Source organism: Festucalex cinctus, chromosome 1, assembly GCF_051991245.1.
Source record: "Festucalex cinctus isolate MCC-2025b chromosome 1, RoL_Fcin_1.0, whole genome shotgun sequence".
In the NCBI taxonomy this organism is placed as follows: domain Eukaryota; kingdom Metazoa; phylum Chordata; class Actinopteri; order Syngnathiformes; family Syngnathidae; genus Festucalex; species Festucalex cinctus.
The window spans coordinates 44,174,911-44,198,483 of record NC_135411.1 but is presented as its reverse complement, the minus strand read 5'-3'; the positions used below and the strand labels follow the sequence as shown (position 1 = coordinate 44,198,483).

The window sequence follows — 23,573 nt, the reverse complement described above, 5'->3', positions numbered from 1 at the left end:
AGCCGTTCTTAGTCTGGCCCCTCACCTAGGACCTGTTTGCCATGGGTGACCCTACCAGGGGCATAAAGCCCCAGACAACATAGCTCCTAGGTTCATTGGGACACGCAAACCCCTCCACCACGTTAAGGTGCCGGCTCACGGAGGGGTTGCTTGTAAACATTAATATTAAAACACCACAAATTTTTACAGTATCTACAAATGTGTTAAAAAAGAACAACAACAATGTCTTCTATATTTTTATATATTGAATCAATTATTTAAATGGACCGGAACAAAGGGCTGGGCGATATGACTGAAAAATGTTATCAGTTTAAATATTTATTAGTTGTTATTGACCGTTATAATTGTTTTTTGGTTGTTGTTTTTTTTTATTCAAAATCAGGATCAGGAAAACAAAAAGGCTGATAATTCAATTTGAAATATAAATATTTAACCTTTAAAAAGACACCAACACAATTAAACAGAATATGTCCACATTGTGAAGTATTTCAGAAACATAAATTTAAGACATGAAATAAACCTACCGTCCAGCCAAAAGAAATATGAAGCCACCTTATGGAACAATAAATCTATCAAACCCATTTTAACAACTTAATATATCCAAAAATATTTCCAAAAGTGCCCTAACCTTTTTATCAACAATTTTTGTTTTTAACAATTTTTGTTTTTCTTTGCCATCACATTCATTTTTGGTTAATGTATGACATCTTTTTTGTTTTTTTAATCTGAGACACGATGATGACCACGGAATCACTACGGTTTGTTTTGTTTTTTGGGCTGTCGTTCATTTTGAGTTTGATGACGTAATTGCGGGCACGTATCATTTCCCTGCTGCTCATGCTAATTGTGTACATTGACAGGGAGCCACAAACTGAGAAATGAGATACTTGCCGTGTGCTTTTAGCTTAGCTGGTGTGTTGGCTGTGGGACATACCTGTGTCGTTTGAATCCATGCATTGGATCGTCACGGGAGTTATTCTTTTTGGCTCGCGCGCAGTACCAACGCCGGCCCGGGACATACAAGTGCACCGAGAGGACTCGATAGCCATGGGAAATATCGAGATGTACGGCACCGGCTTCTGCTAACTGTCCCCATTTGCATGTTGTCACTCGTTGTGCGCGACTGCGCGCGTGCCGTGTCGCGAGCACGGCGTTGACGGTAGGCTCCCCCCAAAAAAGGTGCGTAACGTCTTTGCATTATGTTTACAACATCCGGGGAATGAAGCGTCTCTGAGCGCTACTTTGCTAGCTCTCTGTAAACACGGAAGTAGCTTGAATAGTGATGCTACTGAAATGTAAACAAAACAAGTAGAGCACGGTGCAGAACTCTTGCTATTGTTATGAAAACCATAAACCCTCACTCGCAACAGATTCACAGCAACGCGATATCCGGTCCACAGCTTTACAAGCAATGTATCTAAGGATTCCCGGCGGATTTTGTATCGGTTGACAAGTTTGCTACCGATACGGCCGTTGAGCTCCCCTTGACGACCGATGGTTCGGTCGAATCGGTTTTTTGTCCCACCCCTAGTACTTGTAAGAAATTTACCCAACTTCTTAAATGTTGCTGTTCGCCTTTTGGCAGCCTCCCTGACACGTTTGCCTCTGGGGTTCCCCCCCCCCCTCTAAAGTGGTTTATTTTTTACTTCCCTAAAATATTTCAGTTTTACTTTCAATAAATTTGTATAGGTTATACACATTAATGGTGGAAAAAGTTAGTAAAGGATTTGTCCTGATCGCGTTTTGTATATCAGAAAAGAATAGCTTCTGAACAGGGATGTGTAGACTTTTTATTTCCACCTTATAAAAAATTGTCATGGAATTACATATTACTCATAATCATAAATATGAGTCTCCTGGTAGTGCAAACACCAGAAGAACTCATAAAAAGTATTGTCTAGGAATAATTTTCTGATTGTGTTTCTGTATGAATGCACTGCCAAAGGTAACGCCGTAAGTTCAATAAACAGTTAGAGAGGGTTTTGCCATCATTCATATAAGCTCTGAATGACACTGAATCAACCCATGTCCTAAAATATTGAATTGCTCCTTCCAAAAATATGTTAACAACACAGTATGTTTCACAGAGAAACCTCCATATTTTTAAGTGACTACAATATACATTTAACAACGTGTAAATGTGCTCCAAGAGAGTGTAAGCCAGTGTTGTCATCCTTCAAAGTATATCATGCATTTCCCGTGGAGTGAATAAGAAGTTATTTTGATGACAAGTCTTTGTTTTATGTCTCACTCTTTTGTTTTATCACACTGTTTCCTGTCTGAATACTAAATTTAGTGAAAACCGCTAACTAATGTGAAGAATAATTTGACTACTGTGTGTCGATTGGAATGCATCCATCTCTCTCTCTTGTTCACTTCATCCTTACTATCATTCTTGGCATTTGATTTTTACCTTTGACCTTCTTCTTGGCCCATCTGAACCTTGTGGTTTCATTTGTCTTTGTGACTCCCACAGTTTCGTGTGCCGCACCCCCCTCAGCCCCTGAGCAAGGTGACACCTCCCACCCCTACCTCGCAGCACTGGCGGAGAGATGCGCACATGCCCGACACACACCGTCTGCCTTGGGTGATTGCACACACACACGCATGCACAACACCCAACACACACATACACACAATAGTATCATAATATTCTGTGATGAACTTGTATTTATGATAGTCACATTTGAAAATGGAATCCATTGCAAATACATATAAAAAAGGTCATAATGTATGTAATGTAATGTAATGTATGCATTTCACTGTGCATATTATCTTTCCAGTCAACGCAACACTTATAAATGACCTAAATATTAGTACTGTCAGGTGATTAAAAAAAAAAAAATCTAATTACATGATTTGTAATTAATTAATCTAATTAATCGCTTTTAATCTCATATCTGCTAAAAGTCCCCAAATAAAGAATATGAATTATATAGGACATTACGGAGAGAAAAACAAAACAAAAAAAACTCTAATATGTTTGGCCCAGTTTCTATCCAGCTGTACTGTGTGTTCTGTTCTTTTCTGTCCAGTACATGTATATGCCAGAAGTTGTGAAGGGTACCAATATAACTGCTAGATAACAACCATTGAGGTACCATCTGCAGTGTTCCATTGCCTAAATGAAGCTTGGTACAACAGATTGAGAGAACATGACAGGACTGTAGGGAAATGAATTCAAAAGCAAGCCCTTACAGAACTATATCACCACTTTGACAGAAAGGTCACTTACTTCTTCTTTGTTTTTTTGTTTTTTTGTTTTTTTGTTAAGGTACAGCAGTCCATAAAATATAAATAGAGATACTGATGTGCTAGTTTGGCTCTTGTGTGGTAATTTGGCCAGCCTGGGTGAAAACTGTTTTTAGTCCAAATCAACACAGTCCGCAGATCTGTCACAATTGAACTCAGCAAACAATTTATATATCAGTTATTTTGTCCATGCCTAGTTTTTGCAACATGCAAGAAATCTATCACCTTTTTTTTCCTATTCTTTCCTTGTGTGTGAGCTCTCAAGCGTTTTCTGTTTGTAGCCTGTAGTTTACCTCAAACAAATTATTTGACGGCAGAGGATGTTGTTGACAATAAAATGAAAGAAATGTCAATCAGGCTTTCATCAAACGCACATCTCTATGCACAAACAATTTTGTTGAGCTTCAAAGAACACTTTGAGGTCCACCCCGAGGCTAATCAGCCTTTACCATCAGTTTAAAATAAAGTATATTCCCTTGACGACGAGACACACTGATAAAACCAGATGCACCATTTTTATTTGACTCTTTTTCAACATCAACATTCACATGATCTGATCTAAAACTGTGTGAACACTTCAGTTTTGTGCAGATGGTCAAAGCAGTCGAAATGCCGTATTTGCAAATGCATTCGAGTGCTGATAACATGGAGTTGTGGGAAATGTGCAAATAATGGGGACACAACATAAGCAAAAGGACTTAATCCTGACTACATTAGTCTTTGTAGAAGCTTCCAGCGCAGGCTTTTGTGTCAGAATGAATGGAAAAGGAGAGACACAAGGGGCAGTAATTTATGCAGAACATGAAAAAGTGATCGAACAAATGCGACAGACAGACAAAAAGTGTAATTTATGCAACTTTCTGAGCTCCAATAGTTTTTTAAAAAGTACATTACAACTAGATTTGGTTTCTAAGGACCTGTCCCACATCACAGGGCTTTTTCAAGCTCAGAAATGACATGGAAAGGAGGAAGAAGAATGAAAAGAGCAAACATAGTTGAACTGATGAGTGACCAGGCTGACAAGTTTCGGAAAGATTCACATCTGAGCAGCAAAACCATAACCATCACCATGCCAGAAGAATGGACGTGTCACAGTGAACTAACATCCCCAGTTCTCTCGCACTGGTCATACCAACAGCACAGTACACGTTGTACACTCTTATTTTCAAAAGAAAGGTTTTAAAGTTACTATGTTGTCAAAGAAGCGTCCACCTCAATGGGGTCTCACATTATCTTCAATGAATCATGACATAGTCGGAACTAACAAACATATGTTTTTCTTTCCAGTTTTCATAGACTTTGATGAAAATACCTGAAGCCAAATATATGGAGATACTGCCTTGTATAATGATTTTTTAAATTTTTAATTCCATGTCATTATTATTTTTTTTAATTTATGTCATTAATTTACAATATTTTTAATGAATTACACTGGTTGAATGGCTGCAAGGTAGAATGTCCGCAAGGTTGGAACTCGACAACATTTTGGGGAAAAATATGTGAGAACAAATTGCATAAAACTTGCAAAATGTTAACAAACTTCAGTTTGGCAACCCCAAAACCCTCAGCGTCCCTCCCAATCTTTAGTATTGAATCATAACTTTTATTTTCTTTCATCAAAGTAAAGGCACTGTTTTACAGTATGTGGTTTTTTTGTACATTTATAGTGCTTAACTTATTTTATATTTGAATGACAGTTCAAGGTAGAGTATGCACTTTGTAAGCCGCGAGCAATCTTTTAATGTAGCCTCACTTCACTGCCCCCACTTGTGTCGTTGGCCAAAGTGCCCCTCGCGAACTTGCAATTGGCGTGCAGCAGTACGTACATCGCACACCATATAGAAGTTGACATTAGCCAAGGCTGCTACATTGATAACATGGCGTATTAATGTTGAAATGTTGCCAAACATGAAATGTCACCGGTTTGATTACCTTTGCGTACCTTCCACATCTGGGGCAGGTGGTCGTCCCTAAGTCCCGTGATTTGGGCTTCCGTCTCCCTCTGCTTTTCTCTTGCTAGCTTTTGCTAGCTTCTCCAACTAGCCTGTTTTGTCCAGTGCATAAAAAAAGCAATAATTGGAAAAGAAATTATGAATGATGTTATATAACTTTGGACTAAAATGAATTATGTTTTTGTCTTGAAGGCTGTCAAACTCCTTTTTAACTTTTGTTGCTAACTGGAGTTCAATAATCAGTCCAACAAAACACCATACAGAGAGATTGTGGAGTGTATGTGTCCACGGAAAAATTATTGACACATTATTCGATCATACCTTCTGACTCTACTAGTCTCTGACTGGGCGCTTTAGTTATGGCATGAGAATTAAAAAAGAAAAAAAGAAAAAAAAGAAAAACAATTTTTAAAAAATGAAATTAGAAAGATAAGATTGGGCTAGAGATGGTGTACCGGTAACTGTTAATACATAATTTAAAGATGCATTGCGAAGTTCAAAATGTTAATGTTAAAGCTTTTTTCATGCATGCTCCACCAATTCTCGCAGTCAACGTGACGTCACAATGACGTCATCTCGTGTTGCAACGTGCCGTCCATCTTAACATGGAGGCATGCGCTTGAAAACATAGTCACCGCAATTCATATACATCAGCTGTGTTTTGCCTGTTTTTGTCATTGAAATTCATTCTGCATAGTTTATGATTATAGGACATAGCCGATAGGTGCCAGGGGGATAAAACGTAAAGTTAGTGGGCATTGTCGTAGAAATATGCCCATACAAAGAGTACCGTAATTTAAAAAGGGGAGATGAGGCCTGTTTACCTTAGGTCTGCATTTTTTATTTTATTTTATTTTTTTACAGAACATGTAAAATATTGTTTCTGGTGTTCGCACTGTTATTCTATGTTTCGTTTCATTTAATAAAAAATGTGGTTGTGTCGTCCTCACGAAAAGAAATTGATAACACACAAATGAGAAGTGTCGTTTACTGTTATTAAAGTACTTTAATAACTAGTAAACACGAGGAAGTTTCATCTTACTGTTCGTCAAACAAACACTATACTTGGCCCCGTGTTATTCAAAATGGCACACACTCGCACAATATCATCGCAATTTGACAAAGTACAACCCAGTGTTTCATCTTTCAAACTCCGCACACTTCGAATTGGCAATGTATATTCTTTCCAGAAATCTATTTTTTATGAGGCCAATCACACGTAATAAAATGTTGGATGCAAACATAAGTATGTTGGATGTAGATTCCCAACGATGAACCGTCTGTTTTCACTGTTCCTCAATTGATCGCTTTCAGCCATTTCTCTCTCCTTTTCTTTTCACGAGGAACAATGAAGTGCAAATGTGTCTTCGAATTCTTATAGCGGTAAAAACAGCAACACAGCAATTAGCCATTCCAAAAGGACAATATTTCAAAGGACAATAGATCGCACATAAGAGAGAAGTTCAACTCGTTTGTAATCCAGCGCGCCACAGCAGCAACGGCTCGTGTTTGCCCCCGTTTCAATATGGCCACGCCTTGTTGTGGGCGGTGATGTCATAAACGCCCGGATATCCGACTCCGAGAATGTCCAGATGAGGGCAAAGAGCCCTGACTTTTTAACTGCAACTGTGCCTATCAGCTTGTATCTTCCCCACAGTGTGGTGTGTTCTGGGCGAGCACGCCACAGGAGTGGATGTAGTTATGGAGGGTGACGTCATGCTCGTCCCCACTCAGACTCCAAGAAAACTGAAAAAAAACGAGACGTGCTTGCACGTGCACCATGCACAAGCTTGACACAGAGGCTGCAGTTATGCTTTAGGCCAGAGGTGGCAGTCATGCATAAAAAAGTGACAAACTCCGCAATGTACCTTTAAATAATATTCTACTGTCAGGTCATACAGACAGTTTAAAATACAGTCTTCCCTCGCTATAACGCGGTTCACTTTTCGCGGTCTCGCTGTATCGCGGATTTTTTTTTAAGTGCAATTTTGCATATTTTTTTCTGCAGTAATATACCCATTTATAAAATTTATGAAGTTTTGAACATTATCAATGTTTGAACAAGAGAGAAATGTGAGAACATGTACATGCCTCAATGAGAAAAGTGTCTAAATTGTGTGGTAGGGGATTTTAGAGCCTTAAAACATTTATAAGAATTGTAAAACATAAAGCTAACTACTTCGCGGATTTCATTTATTGCGGGTATTTTTTGGAACCTAACCCCAGCGGAAAACGAGGGAACACTGTATACAAAAGTGATTGTTTTTTTTTGTTTTTTTAAGAGTGCAAACTCTACCTTTAAGAATATTAATGAAAATATCCCTATATGTTATGCATAAAACAATTGGAAATCAAGCAGCATTCTGGAACAGAACATCCTCAATGTGTTTGGCTTAAGAAGTTGCACTATTATTTTAGTGTACTGATTGGCTATGAGAAATCACACAGTTCACCTTCCTGTGTCCTTTATGAATAGCATTAAAGTTACTAAACGTTGGTTTCCTCCATGCAGGGCTCCACTCTCAACATTTTGTATCTTTATGATTTTGTTTATTTCTTTTCTTTCAGCTTTCATTGTAAAATTAGAAATGTCATCTTACCACTGTGACCATTTATGACACAGTAAGCGTATCTATCATTCAAGTCATGCAACTTCGCAGTCAACATCGCATTTGGTTTGGCAAAAGCGTGAGAGAGATGAAAGAGAAATCATGGATGAGATTAGAAGAGCAAGAGAGCCAACGAGGGGTGGAAGGAGAAGGATGGTGAGAGATGAGGAGCAAAAGAGTACGAGAGGCAGAGACTGGTGTGGCTAGCCAAGTGGAAAAGCTGTCAGTCTCTATAAAAGATCTCCTCTGTCAGATTAGTATGAGAGGGCTTCTCGAACGCTGCCTCTTTCTTTTAACCCTCGTGTCTCTCACTCTTCTCTTGCACAATTCTCTCACTCCATTTCACTTGAGTCGGGGCTCACGGAATAATTAAGCATATATAGTTCTCCTTCAGCATGTTACAACTTGAATGTATTTTCTATTTCCTCGGGCGGAACGGAGTTTGTGTATATATGAATTAGCTTGATTGTTTTGTTTGTCTTTGATTCAAGGGTGGCAATATCATTAATGATAATTCCTGGGAGAAAGAAAGAAATACAAGTCAATGCACAAAGATACAGTATAGTACACATTGTTATAATCACAATGGACATTGTTTACATCCCGCCAGTCATTGTTTCTGACAGTAATATTTCATGACACTGTAGCTTTTCCTCGTATATGCAATTTCTAGTCTGTCTTACAAATTTTCAATTCACTCATGATATTAACCCCCAAAAAACATTGCCCCAAGTGATCTTACTGTCTTCTGCAAGCAGCTATTTGTGCTGCTTTTAAAGTAGAAACATCGTGAGAATCCATTGTAAATGTTTATTTTGAAATGAAATTAAATAAGAAAGACACATGGCTTTAAGATCAAGCAATAGATTGAAGCCAGATTGTTGACAAAATTAGTTCTGCTGTGGTTAGGAATTTCTAAGACTGAAGGGTCGTGTTTTCATTCCCCAGCTGACAAAAGCATATGGCCGGGGGAAATGAATAAGGTGGTGATTCCCCCTCCCCCTCAAGTTTCAATTAATACATATTATGACTCAAAATGAATTCTGTAAAGTTTTAAAGTTACACGGGTAATACTGTTCTTTCTCAGGAATCACTGGAAACACACTTCATAAATGAGTAGATTTCTTGAACTCTTTGACCGCCAAAAACATTTGATAACGATTAGTAAAATCACGATGTATGCCACCATAAATGTTAAATGACATCAACTATGTTTGTTTTGTTTGTTTGTTTTTTAATCAATGGGCAACATCTAAGTGCAGCGCTGCCTGGTCAATGAGTTGTGGAATCACAAACACCCACTAACTATGGCCACCAGATGGCAGCATTGTATCTCTTTTCAATGGGCTGCCGGTGTATGAAATTACAATGAAACATGATGGAATCTGATTAAATAGAACATTTTCAAGGATGACGTGAATGATCAAAGCCTTTGTCACATTACACCTAATTAACATATTTTTCGTCACCCAATGAAAAATATTAGCGTCAAAGTCACTGTTGTGGAGAAAATGTATCTTTTCACAAAAAGCTTGTTTTCTCCTTATCTTTTCAATTTTCGCTCAATGTGACTCAAATGACCTATTTTCAAATGGTGAGTACTAAAGAACGGAATAAAGTAGGTACCCACATTGTAAATGTAGTAAAAGCACACAATATTCTGTTTGCCTTGAGAGATGAGTTAAACTTCTCGAAACCGGCTGGCACTGTGTCTGTTTTTTTTGTTTTTTTGTTTGTTTTTTTATATATATAACGTGTAGCAGTAAAAGAGTTAACAATTCTGGATGTGGTAAATACGTACATACATCGATAGCTGTAAGTTCTAACTGTGCAGCCACATAGGACCAAATTCACATATTGCGATTAAATTCAGCTAAATAGACATGCGTGAGCAATTCCCTGAATTGTTGATACTTTACTAGCAGTATTTATGTCATTAAAAAGGATTTTTGAGCTTTGCTGTTTTACATAGTTATACTGCCAACTACAGGACTGGCATGTATATTACAGCTTAATTAATATTTGGGGATTGAGGTTGTGGTAATTGCGGGAACTTGGTTGTAAAAATCCTAGATTTTTTTGTTAAATAGTTGCAGCCACCGTATTTGTAGTGTTTAGCTGACAGACTTGAATGATGCATGTTCTCTCGAATCTCTTTTCTTCAGTCATACCCAGTGGGCGGTTTGGGTGATGAAGACTTCAACATTCCACCCATCACTCCCTCTACACTGCCAGACCACATGCTGCCCCCTCATCTGCCCCACGATTCCTCCACTGGACCCTATCCCCCTCTGGATAGCAACAGCAGCTCAGCTCCACAACACCCCTACCAGCTGCAGGGTATGAATCTGACCGGAATGCCTGCCAGTCAGGATGGAGCGCCTATGCTCAACCAAGATCGGGGTACTTTCAGCCCTGACGGGTCAGCCATGACCAGTACTCTATCAGTGGTGAGTGGGACCAAATAATTCACAATTAAAAATGACTTTTTCTTTTGTTTACATTTTAATTGAGGTATGGTTAAAAACTCCCATAAACCGGAAAAGGAAAAGGAGTATGCAAAATGCATGGATGAGGCATAATTTGAAACTACAGCATATTTTATTTAACTCTTTGACCGCCATAAACGTTTAAAAACGTTCAGTATAATCCTAGGATTGGCCGCCATAGACGTTAATTGACGTCTACGATGTTTTTTTATGGAAACGGGTGGAGGAAAGCCTTGGGCAGCTGTGCTCCAAGTATCAAGCCGATCGGGTTACTATAATGAGTATTCCTGGCCACTAGATGGCTGTGATGAGTCTTTTGGACAAGATCGGGTGGGAGACAACAGTAGAAGAAGAGACGCTGAGCTAGAGTGTTGAGGGGGAGAGAATGGCTAACTTGGCTAAGGGAGTCAAAAAGGCTACAGATGGCAATCAGCTCACGCTTGATCCTTATTTTCAAAGCTCAAAAGCATCGACCAGTGCTCAAGAGCACAGTGATGACGGGGTTAAGTCATAGTTGAAGCGGTGGCCGTTTCGACCACATCCTAAGGCCCCACCGGCTAGCGATGCTAATAACCTCCTAAGGCCCCACCGGCTAGCGATGCTAACACCGGAGAAAAGTGGTGCACAACCGAGCACGTCTGCACAGATGACGTTTCATCGGACGATGACGACTACTATGGGTCCGATGCAAGACAGTCTTGGACAGTCTTTCGTCCTCCAAAGAACGTGAAGGTAAGCGCTAACATGCTAAGAGATTGCTAGTAAGATTACTTTTCGGGCGATCTGCTAGCAGCGTGTGTAAATGTGCTGATATACACTAAAACATCTATTACCTATACAAACGTGAATGTATATTTTATAGATCGTGCTCACAGCAACGTCCGACCGCTGGTTCTACGACAAAGAAAGGTAAAAAAAACAAACAAACAAAAAACGTTTTCAATACACCGCAACAATAAAAGGAAAGTCTTTCGATAGTATTGTAATTGTATATGTTTCTTTCAGCTCCCCCTCATAGGGCCCAAAGTGACCCTTCTCACAGTGAGCAGAACAAAGGTAAAAAAGAAAAGATTCTCCACAGCACTAATAAAATATTTGATGGTAAACGTCTTCTATAATTTACAGAATGTGCATCAACCAATACACCCAAGGAAAAAAGGTAAACATATGCACACACACACACACATTGCATCACACTGCTCTAAAATAATATGATATTGAAATGTATATTTGCAGATCCCAAAGATTCTGGCTGGCTTGAAGTTGATGAATTCGGCTGGCAGCCAACCATCTTCCCCTTTGCTGCAAAACCAGGACCAAGGGATGCTGCAGCAGAGCTGAATTCCCACCTGCCAGCTGACATCCTGGAGCTCTTCATCACGGATGAACTTCTCCAGCACATCGTTCATCATACCAACTACTACGCAAATCAGTCCATGCAGAAGCAGACTGACAAAAAAAAAAAAAAAAAAAGTGCCAAATTCACTAGAGTGCATGAAATAACATCGTTTCACAAAAAGCTTGATTTCTCCGTATTCTGGAAGAAAATAGAGGATTTGGGTGAAACGAAGCTGTTTTCTATTGTTGATTACTGAAGATCCGAATAAGGTAGAAACAAACTTTTTTTTTAGATGAAAGATGAGACTTCAATCTTTTATTTGGTAGTATCCGCGTTTCCATAGTCCTAACACAACATTTTCTGTGGAGCTTGAAAGATCGGTAAAATTCTGTAAATCAGCTGGCAGTATGGGGTTACCTTTTCCGAAAATGGCTGGCAGTCAAAGAGTTAATCTTTCAATAAATTCTGTATCAAAATGTAGATCACTGCTTCAAGATACATTTTGAATCTTTCTGTTTTGTATTTGTTCTATGAGATTCTGGAACACACTGAGTCAATTTAGTAGGTAATTGTTATTATTATTATTTTTATTATTATTATTATTATTATTATTTAGCCTTAAAATTAATAAATTTACTTTAGTCTACAATGGATATTGCTGCTAATAACATACTGTAAATTTTAGAAGTTATGATACTAAACAAAATATTTTAAGGGTACTACAATATCATCTTTCTCACTACACTCATCCGAAGAAAAGTTTATACTGCATTGAGTTTTAACAATATGCATTTTAAATTTGACAGTGAAGTGAAAAAGGTGTTTTTCCACTGTGACTGCGAGTTGTGTGAAACAAGTAGCTTGGCTGTCACTGAAATTGGGGGTTTTGGGATGACAGAGGCATGTGTGTGGGGGTCTGTAAAAGATTTCTCCCATCTTAGCAAAAAGGAAACTTTCTCACCTGTCACTCTTAAACTTTCCATCTGCTTGCTGTCTCAGTCTCCATATTAAATGTACCAATAAATGAAATAGAAGTCAAGGATATGGGCAGAATCTTTTTATCACTGTACATTACATTATATATCCTCTCTATATTTCATCACAATAATGTTCACCCGAGACCTTAATATATCAGAAAATCTTATGAGACTTCAGCAAAGTGAGCGTCTAAGAACTCCTCAGTTGTTTCTCTTTTTATGGTATTTATTTATTTATTTATTTATTTATTTATTTTTTGTTTATTGTGTGATGTCATCGCAATATTGGGAGAATAGTAGCCTTGATGATAAAGAGCAAAAGTGGTAAACACCTCACTGCCCTGGCTGCTCAGTATAATATGGTTACGTGTCCAATAAGTTGACATTAATAATAAAAGAATAAATACAAATTATACTGGAAAGTGAGATTGAAGTTTTCAAGTTTGAAGCATGACGGCATAAAGACTCTATATAACTGAATTTAAGCAGTGGGTCAACACGCAACTTAGATTAGATAACATTTCGACTTTTTTTTTTAAGTAGCCCCTAACATAAAATTGGGGAAGTATGTTTTTTGTTTTTTTTGTTTTTATGTTGTTGTTTTTTTAATGTAAAATCACACAGCTCAAGCTGGCATTATTGTGATAGCAAACAGTTAACTTTTCAATGTTCACACTGTTCTGTAAATATGTATTCATTTTCTGAGTTTATAAAAAAAAAATGTTTGAAAAATATTTCTTTTGTAATCAGAAACATTTATTTGAATCTTAATTAGGCTATTTTGTCAATAGTTTGCAAATAAACAAAACAAATATAGCAACTTTTGATCGAACCATATCCATTTCAAACTATTTTTTTTTTTTTATTTTTTATTTTTTTTCAATTAAACATTCAAAAATAATGTATTGATGTGAGCCCCAACCATTTTGGTTAAGCCACGCCTGCTTCCGGTTAAGGCCCCGCCTCCTCCGAATACAGATACAGATAATTAGATGGTTGAACAGATACAAACAGTGCTGTACTCGCTCATCCCTACGGCTCCATTACAAAGCAGGTTCAACTTTTGCTAAACGCACAGGCAAAGCATTAAACAGTCAGAATAACTCAGAAGAAAAGTGAAACTGCTCAAGAAAGTGTTAGGAAGCGCTTGTCATAGATCGGAGTGGGCTCAGTCAGTCCTCGAGGGCTGGAGTCCTGCAGATTTTGGATGTTTCCCTTCGCCAACACAGCTGATATATTATCAGCTCATCAACGAGCTCTGCATAATCCTGATAACGATCCTGTTGATTGGAATCAGCTGCATTGGAGCAGTGAAACATCCAAAACCTGCAGGACTCTGGCCCTCGAGGACCGAGTTTGCCCACCACTGTCATAGATAAATGGAAATATGCGTTCTGTGCCTATTCTCGTGTTGTGTAACCGGCCAGCTCTATGCATCGCGTAAGGCAAGGTGGTAGGGTACTGGTACTGTAAGTCTGTTGTTGTTCTGCTCTTTCTTAGAATTTGACAAATGAGAAAACCTATACACACTATATTTATTTTTTAATGGCACTCTGATTTAAAAAAAAATAAAATAAAATAAATAAAAAAGATAAGTACTGTATAGCCTAACCTAGTTTTGGGATTGGAATGGATTAATTGCATTTCCATTTATTTCAATGGGAAATGTTACATCATTTTATGAACTTTTCGGGTTTTAAGTTCCTGACCTGAGGTTTCACTGTTTTGAATGTACTTGATGTAGCCCATTATGAGGCAAGTGACCATATTTAGTAACTTAAATAAAAAATATAAAATTAAATACAATAAAAGAAAAACTAACTTTTGATGTCATCATAATCATCATCATCATCATTACTGGAGTTTAGGTTAATGGAACGGAATAAATGTAAACATTTTAGATGTGTTAGATTGATCACTTTTGCAAGTATTTAAATTGAATTGTAGCTTCTGTATTACATTTGAACTTGTTTACTACCAATGAAAAATGATAAAAATAAAAATGAGAGTGACCATAATCTAATATTTCAGATGATGGTTCACTCTCCCTCTTTTTGTCCATGCTTGTATCAAAATGCCCTTGAGTTCCTCCCAATTTGCAGGTCAGCACCTTTCACCGGTGCTCTGCTGCCATAGATTACTTATTGTATGTGAGTGCGAATGTGAGCTAATCTGGTGAAGTGCTTTGAAGTTCACAACACAATTATCTCTGAATATGCCAAAACCCTAAAAAAGAGCAACTGGGATCTCAATATGAACTGGCTTACCTTAGCTCTATTGGAAACACACATATGCGCGCGCACACACACAATGACTTGAATCTCTATACAGCTCTCTCCACCCCGATTAGGCTGAGGCAGGCATAGTTGCTAGGCAACCATAAATCATGGACTGGCAGTAAATGTATAATAGCAAGGGGATATAAAAGCAAGAAATGAGAAAGACAGAAAAAGGAAGGAACTTAAAACAGTCTTGGAAAAAAGTTTCAGGCCAATAAAATAAATTTGCACACTTAAAAGGTGAGGCATAATAGTGGCACTGAAATGCAGATAAAATAAATGAAAGAAAGACGAGAAAAGATTATCTTGTAACCTAGTTCAAGACTAAGCTGATCTTATTTTGCAATTTCAATAAAGGGTAGTGGGAAATGAGGTATTCAGTGCCATTACAACCGTGAATTCCCATGAATGTATAGTTGGGGGATTCTTGCTTGTTGTCACATCACATTTTTAGACATGAAGTGGTTTTAACTGACTAGTCGCCACATTGACTTTGCCACTGTGCAATGACAATTATAGTTTGAGGTCGACTAACTACCACTTCAGCGTTTTATACACAGACACGTTGCTAAAATCAACAGCGTAGCAAACTAGCAGTTGTGCCTCAAGCGTGTGGCAATATTTTAGTACAAAAAAAATGACACAATTGGCACTGTCACTTACAGTATATTCCAGGTTATCTTGAAATATTAGAAAAATAGTGCTATTTACAATGTGTACAGCCGTCTGAAAAGGGCATGCTAATGCTAGCCGACGAACAGCCATAAATCCTCACGTTATCCCTCAGCAATTTCAACACCCTCCTAACAGTAACAGTAAAAATACAGACAATATACTGTCGTGTCTGTGCCCATGGAAACAGAGAAAATACCTCTTAATTTAAAACAAAAAGGAAAATGAACGTATCATTGGCATGAATCTCAACCGATTGCACTTTAAATCCTTGTGTGTTTCTATAAAGTGCTTTGTGACACCTAAGACTTGATTGAACCGTCATATCTCATCCAGTTTACTAATCCATGTTTGGCTGCAGCACATACACACGCCCTACATCACTATTCTGTAAGTTAAAAAAAATGAATCGAGAGAGAGTGTCGGCATGGGCCACATAGGGCCCGGGGGCACCGTTTGCCCATCCCTGATCTATGTGGTGTGATATAGCTGTCATTTTAAGGAAAGGATATTTCAGCACAAACAGTGCAGCAACACAAGTACAGTAGACAGATTATAGAACAATAACAACAGGCATATATTCGTTATCCTCTGCAAAAAAAAACCCCAATATTCCTGCTGATTATACAGTTATAGTGATATTCTTTGTTTGTCTGCATGACTATTATAGAACCACCGCCACGTTGCGCACACAAGAGGGAACATCACTGAATGCGTAATGATGCATAAGCTGTTTAATTCTTTGTATTACATGTTTTTATGTTATTACTGTATATTTACAAAAGTTTAAAAGTACAATATTATGGAGTTGTATTTTTTGTTTTTGGCAGGTAGGCTGGAATGTATTAATGACATTCCCATTCATTTTAATAAGGAAAGGTGATTTAAGATACAAGAGTTTTGAGTTACGAACATGGTCAGTGAATGAATTAAATTTGTATCGCAAGGCACGACTGTACTGAACGAACCTGATAAACTTTTCCTAATGACTTCAAAACAAACAAACAAACAAACAAACAAACAAACTGTGCTTTTGTTGGTTCTTATTCAGACACCGAATAGAGTGTAGCCTAGTAACAAAATTAAGAACAAATGAACTATTTTTCATCTACTGTGCAGTTATATCCAAAATACTTGCAGTGTGCTCTTGTATCTCTAAATGGTGCCATTATCATCATTTCAAAATGCATTTGGTGATGGATACGTGCAAAATTGCAAAAACTCATCGCACAAATCCATTGAGATACACATTATATTTGATTGTATTTTTGTGTGAGTTTGACGAAATGACAGGAAATACTAATCATCATAATGGAATAAATTGAGCATTCTTTCAGCAACGTTTGAGTGTCAAGCCAGCAAATGTCACCAAACCACAGCCAATATTTTGTCTACGTTTTGGCTCTCAAATGCATCATTGTGACGTCCTCTCTGTTGTTGAAGCAGTGACACTTGGTGTTCCATCGAAATACCACATCTGTATTCAGAGACAGCAGTTGGTAATCAAGTTCTGGTAATGTGTTCCCAAGCGAGGTGCAGCACACCAGACCGCATCCGCTATTAGGTGATGCTTACTAAGAGGAAACTGTGAGCGTCTGCATCGACCCACATGCATCTGAATATATGTGCCATGAGGTGTCAAGGCTTTTACTGGACGTTAGCTACCAAAACTTTTGGTTTCCTTAGAAATGGGCATGAAGTGTAATGCATTTGACTAAACTCTTATGACAGTTGATCTAACTACAGTGCGAAACACATTTATTAGGCCACCACCTATTTTAAGTTCTTTCCGTGTGGACTGATTAATATCATTATTACCTTTTATTAAAACCTTTTCTTTCAGTGTGTTGTCAAAATGGCTGTAATAAAACGGTGTGTTTTGTATAAATGAGTTCAGACATGCTGACATTGTATTCCTTTGTTGTCAAGATTTATTATTAGATTCATTGTCTCTGGGGGGGATGGTTGGTTTGAAAGACAACACTGCGCAGTAAAACATTACTGTCTTAACACAGGTGGGGCAGTAAAAGTGTATTAAGCCATGTAAATAGCATTCAAACAAATTATAAATGATCTGGATTCATTGCATAGGGAGTAATTATAGCAACTTCTCCGGAGGGTAATGAACCTACATTGATGTACTTGCGCATGACTATTAACTGATGAAATAAATTACTCTAGATAGCTTATTTTCTTACTCGCTTTGCCTGTTGCCATGGTTACATCAGATGTCATTAGTTTCTGTTTGAGAGGTCAGGATGAGACACATTTGATATGGCTTCAATAGTATTTTGTCAACTCTTCTATTCATTATTCATACAGTCTATGCTGCACTTGTGAATGTATTTGCATTCGACTGTAAAATACCGAGGCTTTTCTCTGAGATTTTCTGTTTAATTTTCTTTTTTAAGTCATATCAGCAGTAAAATCCATTACTGAATTGCATATAAATTAGCCCAGCTTTGAATCATAGGCATGGGATTTCTTTAACGACCTAGTCGTTATGTATATGAAGTGTTTGATGATACCTTTGAATAGCTCTGCTCACTTGGGGTCACTTGTGCAGAAGGAAAAGCAGCACTGATTCTCCCATCCACCCAAGTCCGTTCTATTCGTTCCTTCATTCCAGCTACACAATTAGGGAGGACCAAAAATGCCAAAATAAATAAATAAAACATAAATACAAGTGAAAAATAAAACGGCTATAAAAACATATATAATTCAAAAATAAAATGCAGAAAATATATACATGTAAATAAAAAGATCAAGAAATATATGTAAATAAATAAATAAATAAATAAATAAAATAAAATACAATAAAAAAAAATAAAATGATTCAAAAAATAAATCTAAAAACAAACGTGGAAATAAATATATAAATAGAATTAAATCTCAATCAATAAATAAAAACGCTGTGCTCATATTTATTTATCTCATGCTGCAGACACCGTCAGCATGAAATGCATCATGAATGCTATTCAAATGAGGGTGCGGTCCTAAGTTTGTCTTAGGTTGAACTATTCTCCTATTGGTTGATCGACATGTCAGTCTAAGTTGGATTTGTGTGAAGTTGTCGAGCAACTCAAGAATCAAGTTGTGGTGACAGTGGACATGATAGTTGTCCATTGCTGGAGCTCTCCATGCAAGCCGGCGACACTTCCTTGTTCGCCGACCTCTACCACCAAAAGGCAGCTTGCAACGACGGAGTCCAACCCAAGACATGATTAGTACCGCCCCCTCATTTGAATAACATATTATGACATATTTAATGCTAACAGCATCTGCAATATGAAATAAATAAATATGAGAGCTGAGCCTTTTTATTTTTTAATTGATATTTAAATCTATATATTTATTTTAGTATTTATTTTCACATTTATTTTTATATTTATTTTTATTAAGTCTCATTTTTTAATATTTATTTTAACTTTTATTTATGTATTCGTGTATGTATTATACATTTTTTTGTTTTTATTTCCATTTTTTATATATTTTTTGTATTTGATTTTTTTTTTAAATTATATGTTTATATCTGTTTTTATTTTCACTTTATTTATTTATTTTTTGTTTTGGCATTTTTGGTCCACCATATGCAGTTCGGGTGGCACAACCCTAAAATGTGGGCATTTGCTGTTAAATCTGACAGATTTAATCTGTCTTCTACGTGTTCCATCCGTTAACTTAAAACACTTTTGTTCTTTATCGTTTTCACGGATTTGAAGTACAAGTTCCATGATTTCCACACCGCCTGTTTGGTGTTTCCACATTCATTCACAGGTTACACGGGTGTGTCAGAAGTCTGGATGGGAGAATGAATCCACATAAATTAAAAGTGTGCAAGTTAAAACCCGAAAGCAGTACTGTGGCGCGTTTTGGGCTTTTTGATGGTTCTGACCAAGCCATTTCAAAATAAAATACTAAAGGACTATAAACACTAATGGGAGAACACGACTTTTGGGACTCAAGCAACATGAGATCACACGCAAGGTTCAATCCACAACATGGGCCCAGTGGCCATTTGATTTCTTCTTAAATGAAATTAATGTCCAGTATGGCGGACAAGTAGTGAATCTGCATTAGGGGCTGTGCTCAACCAGTTGGCACTGTTTATTTTCATATTTTATTTAGTTCATGAATGTGCATTGTGTGCAACATATATCTACAATTTGTCATTTAATTATTATGTCATTTATGGATTTTGCCTAATTTCCTGTTTCCATTGGCTCTCTGTCCAGGATGAAGGAATCAGCCCACTAGTTCTTGTGAATTTAAATAGCTACTGTAATTCATTCATGTAAAAACACCACAATACTAAAATGGAAACTTGAAATTCGCCACAATTAACCACTGTAACTCTTTGTCTTGACACAGATGCAGCAGATGGTAAACTCGGATTCTCGGTTTACTAGCAGCCAGCAGCCCATTGAAGCGGCGCTCGGACCCAAGAACCCATCAGGCATGAACCAACCGAGTCAGTTGTCCACTATCAACCAAACCCAGCTGGGACACAGCGGGAACTCTGTTACCCACAATTCTCCATCTCCTCCTGGGAGTAAATCAGCTACACCGTCTCCGTCCAGCTCAGCGCATGAGGACGACAATGATGATGGGCTCAGGGTAAAGAAACACATAGCGAAATACACCAATCATCTCCTTTTATGGAAATGTGTGTGTGCGTGCGTGTGCACGCATGCATGCATGCATGTGTGAGATAAAACACTCATTCCCCCCTGCACATGAAGTAAATGTAAATCAGCTCCCTCCCTTTTGGGTGACTCATACTGAAAAAGACGTGTTATTGCTGATATTCTGAGGAAATGAAACAATTACAGTTCTGTGGAAATAATATTTGCCAGCTTTTTTCTCTGTTCTCCCAGGGTATTATTGGAAAATGAGAAGATAATATTGACTTAAGGCAAGGTGGAAAATTACTTTAAAAAAATTCCCACACATTTAAAAAGGTAGCTGCTTAAGTGAACTTATTAATGAGGTGTAACACACAATAGCCAGCCAGTTTTATTTGCTCACATTTTAATTATGAGTTTTGAGTTGAACACTTTTTTTTTTTTTCCAGGCCCTAGTAGTTGAAAATTTCAAACTGCATGTACTAGATGTGGAAGTGCAAATGGTGAATGGTAGTTTAATAAAGCAAAAAATGTGTATTGCAAGTACAGCATAGATGATTGATTCTCCTGACCAACATAATATGCTGTTTTCTTAGGAGATAATTACCGGTACATATCATATAGTGCTTCCTTTACTCATATCATCATCCTCGGTTTTAGCAGGGCAATGGAGGTGAGAAACGGCCAGCAACGTTTGACATCTCCAAGAAACCCAAGACGCCAAAGAAGAAGAAGCGAAAGGACCCCAATGAGCCAGTCAAGCCGGTGTCTGCCTACGCCTTGTTCTTTCGGGACACACAAGCCAACATTAAGGCCCAGAACCCCAACGCCACCTTTGGGGAGGTGTCAAAGATTGTGGCCTCCATGTGGGACGGCCTGGGAGAGGAACAGAAACAGGTACACAGTAGTTATTTCAGATTTTCTTACGCTGCCCATGTTAAAAGAAATTATACAAATTAGAAAATGTGTATGTGAACCCTTCTCACATTTCTTTCCTAAGCCAACCACACACACATTTGGAAAAAGTGTTGAAGTCGGTGTACAAACGCGGACATACAATCGGGGGCAGAAGGTGGTCTCCGCATTCACATGCCATGTAGGCCACGTGGCCCTCTCCCTGCACTGAATTTAAAGAGAATGAGGGGAACCAACAGGTGTTGGCTTGGTTCCCTCCCACAACAGCGCAAACATCCACTTTTACCTGTGCTAGTTCAAGAAAATACCAAAAGCAAAAAAGACTCAACTTATGCACACAGACTTTGCGCTAGACTTACAGGCTAAAAGTTTAGACACACCTCATTCAATGCGTTTGCTTTATTCTCATGACTATTTACATTGTAGATTCTCACTGAAGGCATCAAACTAAGAATGAACACGTTGAGTTATGTACGTAACGAAAAAAAGGTGAAATAACTGAAGACATGTTTTAGAGTCTAGTTTCTTCAAAATAGTCAACCTTTGCTTTGATTACTGATTTGCGCACTTGGCATTCTCACCTCTGGGAACTCCTTCAATACTGTTGGAAAACCATTTCAGGCGACTACTCTTGAAGCTTATCAAGATTGGGCAAAAAATTCATCAGAGCTAAGGGCAGACCCGTCACCAGAAAGAAAGTGCAGGGGGGGCATGTAGTTCATTTTGCATTTATTCAACTCAAAAGTTCATTTGAAACAAATCCACTCTTCACTTCTGTAAACAACTATGTCCGAATGAATGACTCTGTGACCCAGCCCCTTCTATCTGGGATTGGCTAGCAGTTGCCTTCATTTGCTTTTTGGATTAGGCCTGTACGATATGGACAAAACTTCTTATCATTTTTGTCAAACATCTTTATTCTTTGGTCTTTGACTCAGCATGAGACTTGGCATCATTTCAGTGTTTTATAGTGCCTTCTGTATTTTGTGTTATTTTATTTATACTTATTATATTTACTTATTGGCGGCACGGTGGTTGAGTGGTCAACATGTCCACCTCCCAGTTCTGAGGACTCGGGTTCGAGTCCAGGCTCCGGCCTTCCTGGGTGGAGTTTGCATGTTCTCCCCGTGCCCGCGTGGGTCTTCTCCGGGTACTCTGGTCTCCCCCCACATTCCAAAGACATGCATGGCAGGTTAATTGGGTGCTCCAAATTGTCCCTAGGTGTGATTGTTAGTGTGGACGGTTGTTCGTCTCTGTGTGTGCCCTGCGATTGGCTGGCAACCAGTCCAGGGTGTCCCCCGCCTGCTACCCAGAGCCAGCTGAGATAGGCGCCAGCACCCCCCGCGACCCTTGTGAGGAATAAGCGGTCAGGAAAATGGATGGATGGATAAAAATGTGGAAATGTATACATTTAAATAAATCAAACAACTCAAAATTAGTATTAATAACCTTTTTTTTTTTTTTTTTTACGATTATGCTGATTTTGTAATTGTGGAGTATAATTGAAATTGTAATTGAATTTGGGTTAATTGCCCACCCCTAATTTGAGGTGCATTAGATTCACTGTAACCAAGCGAACGCAAAGTTGACAAGTCAACAGTACAGTATTGAACCAGCATGGAGACCATAATTTATAATTACAGTGTAGGATATTTTGTAAACGCCTACACTGATATTTCTGTCATTGTATGATAGTTTCTGCGGCGTGCTTATTAGTTCAATTGCATGCATAAAATGATTTGAGTGTAAGTAGTGGTAAGGTGGTGTCAAAATGAAATGTTATGTTTGTGCCTGAAGGTATATAAGAAGAAGACAGAGACAGCAAAGAAGGAGTATCTGAAACAATTGGCTGCCTACAGGGCCAGTCTGGTCTCTCAGGTATAGCACACACACACGCACGCACACGCATTCATGAACATTGCAATGCCTTCTGGACATGACAATGAACTTGTCATCTTCTTCAGAGTTACAATGATCCTTCTGAGATGAAGCCGCCCAACTCTTCCTCATCATCTTCCTCTGCCTCCTCCGCCTCAATGTTCACATCCTACGCGGGACAGCACCCTTCCTCCGGCTCGCTCGCCCACCCGCACCCAGGCATTTACATGCCGTACCCTCACCCGTCCAACCTCACCCATCATCCCTCCAGCCCCGGCCTCGGACACCCTCACCTGCCCCCGCCTCACGCCCAGATCCATCCCCAGCTCCATGCCCTGTCCACCAGAGGGACCGTGCCGCGGCCCAGTTTGCCTCACCAGGGAGCTCTGTCCCTCGGCGGCATGGTGCAAGCCTCCACCCCGCCTCACCAGGTCAGCCCCCCGCTTCACAGCCAGGCTCACCTGCACAGTCCGCATCAGCAGCACCAGCAGCTCAGCGCTCACTCGCTGGGAATGACACACTCTCCAGCCATCACGCAGGTCAGTGCCTATGAACAGCTATGTAGCCCTATTCAAAATTTGGGCTT

The 23,573-nt window shown here is 38.6% G+C and overlaps 1 protein-coding gene and 1 long non-coding RNA gene across 6 annotated transcripts in view; both read left to right on the top strand.

Annotated features, from left to right (window-relative positions):
• The window catches only part of tox (thymocyte selection-associated high mobility group box), an 80,005-nt gene that overhangs the window by 48,913 nt on the left and 7,519 nt on the right, over window positions 1-23,573 (top strand). For 4 of the 5 annotated variants that reach the window (XM_077536861.1, XM_077536896.1, XM_077536887.1 and 1 more), the window contains 6 exons: window positions 2,477-2,587; window positions 9,979-10,263; window positions 19,941-20,186; window positions 20,855-21,091; window positions 22,907-22,987; window positions 23,074-23,526. In XM_077536861.1, the coding sequence (XP_077392987.1) occupies window positions 2,477-2,587; window positions 9,979-10,263; window positions 19,941-20,186; window positions 20,855-21,091; window positions 22,907-22,987; window positions 23,074-23,526 (1,413 nt within the window). The remainder of the gene's footprint in view (window positions 1-2,476; window positions 2,588-9,978; window positions 10,264-19,940; window positions 20,187-20,854; window positions 21,092-22,906; window positions 22,988-23,073; window positions 23,527-23,573) is intronic. The other variant, XM_077536869.1, reaches the window with a different exon arrangement.
• Window positions 10,482-13,143, top strand: LOC144030522 (uncharacterized). The gene is made up of 5 exons (XR_013287279.1): window positions 10,482-11,034; window positions 11,165-11,211; window positions 11,308-11,358; window positions 11,428-11,461; window positions 11,539-13,143. It is a non-coding gene; the product is annotated as an uncharacterized LOC144030522 (long non-coding RNA).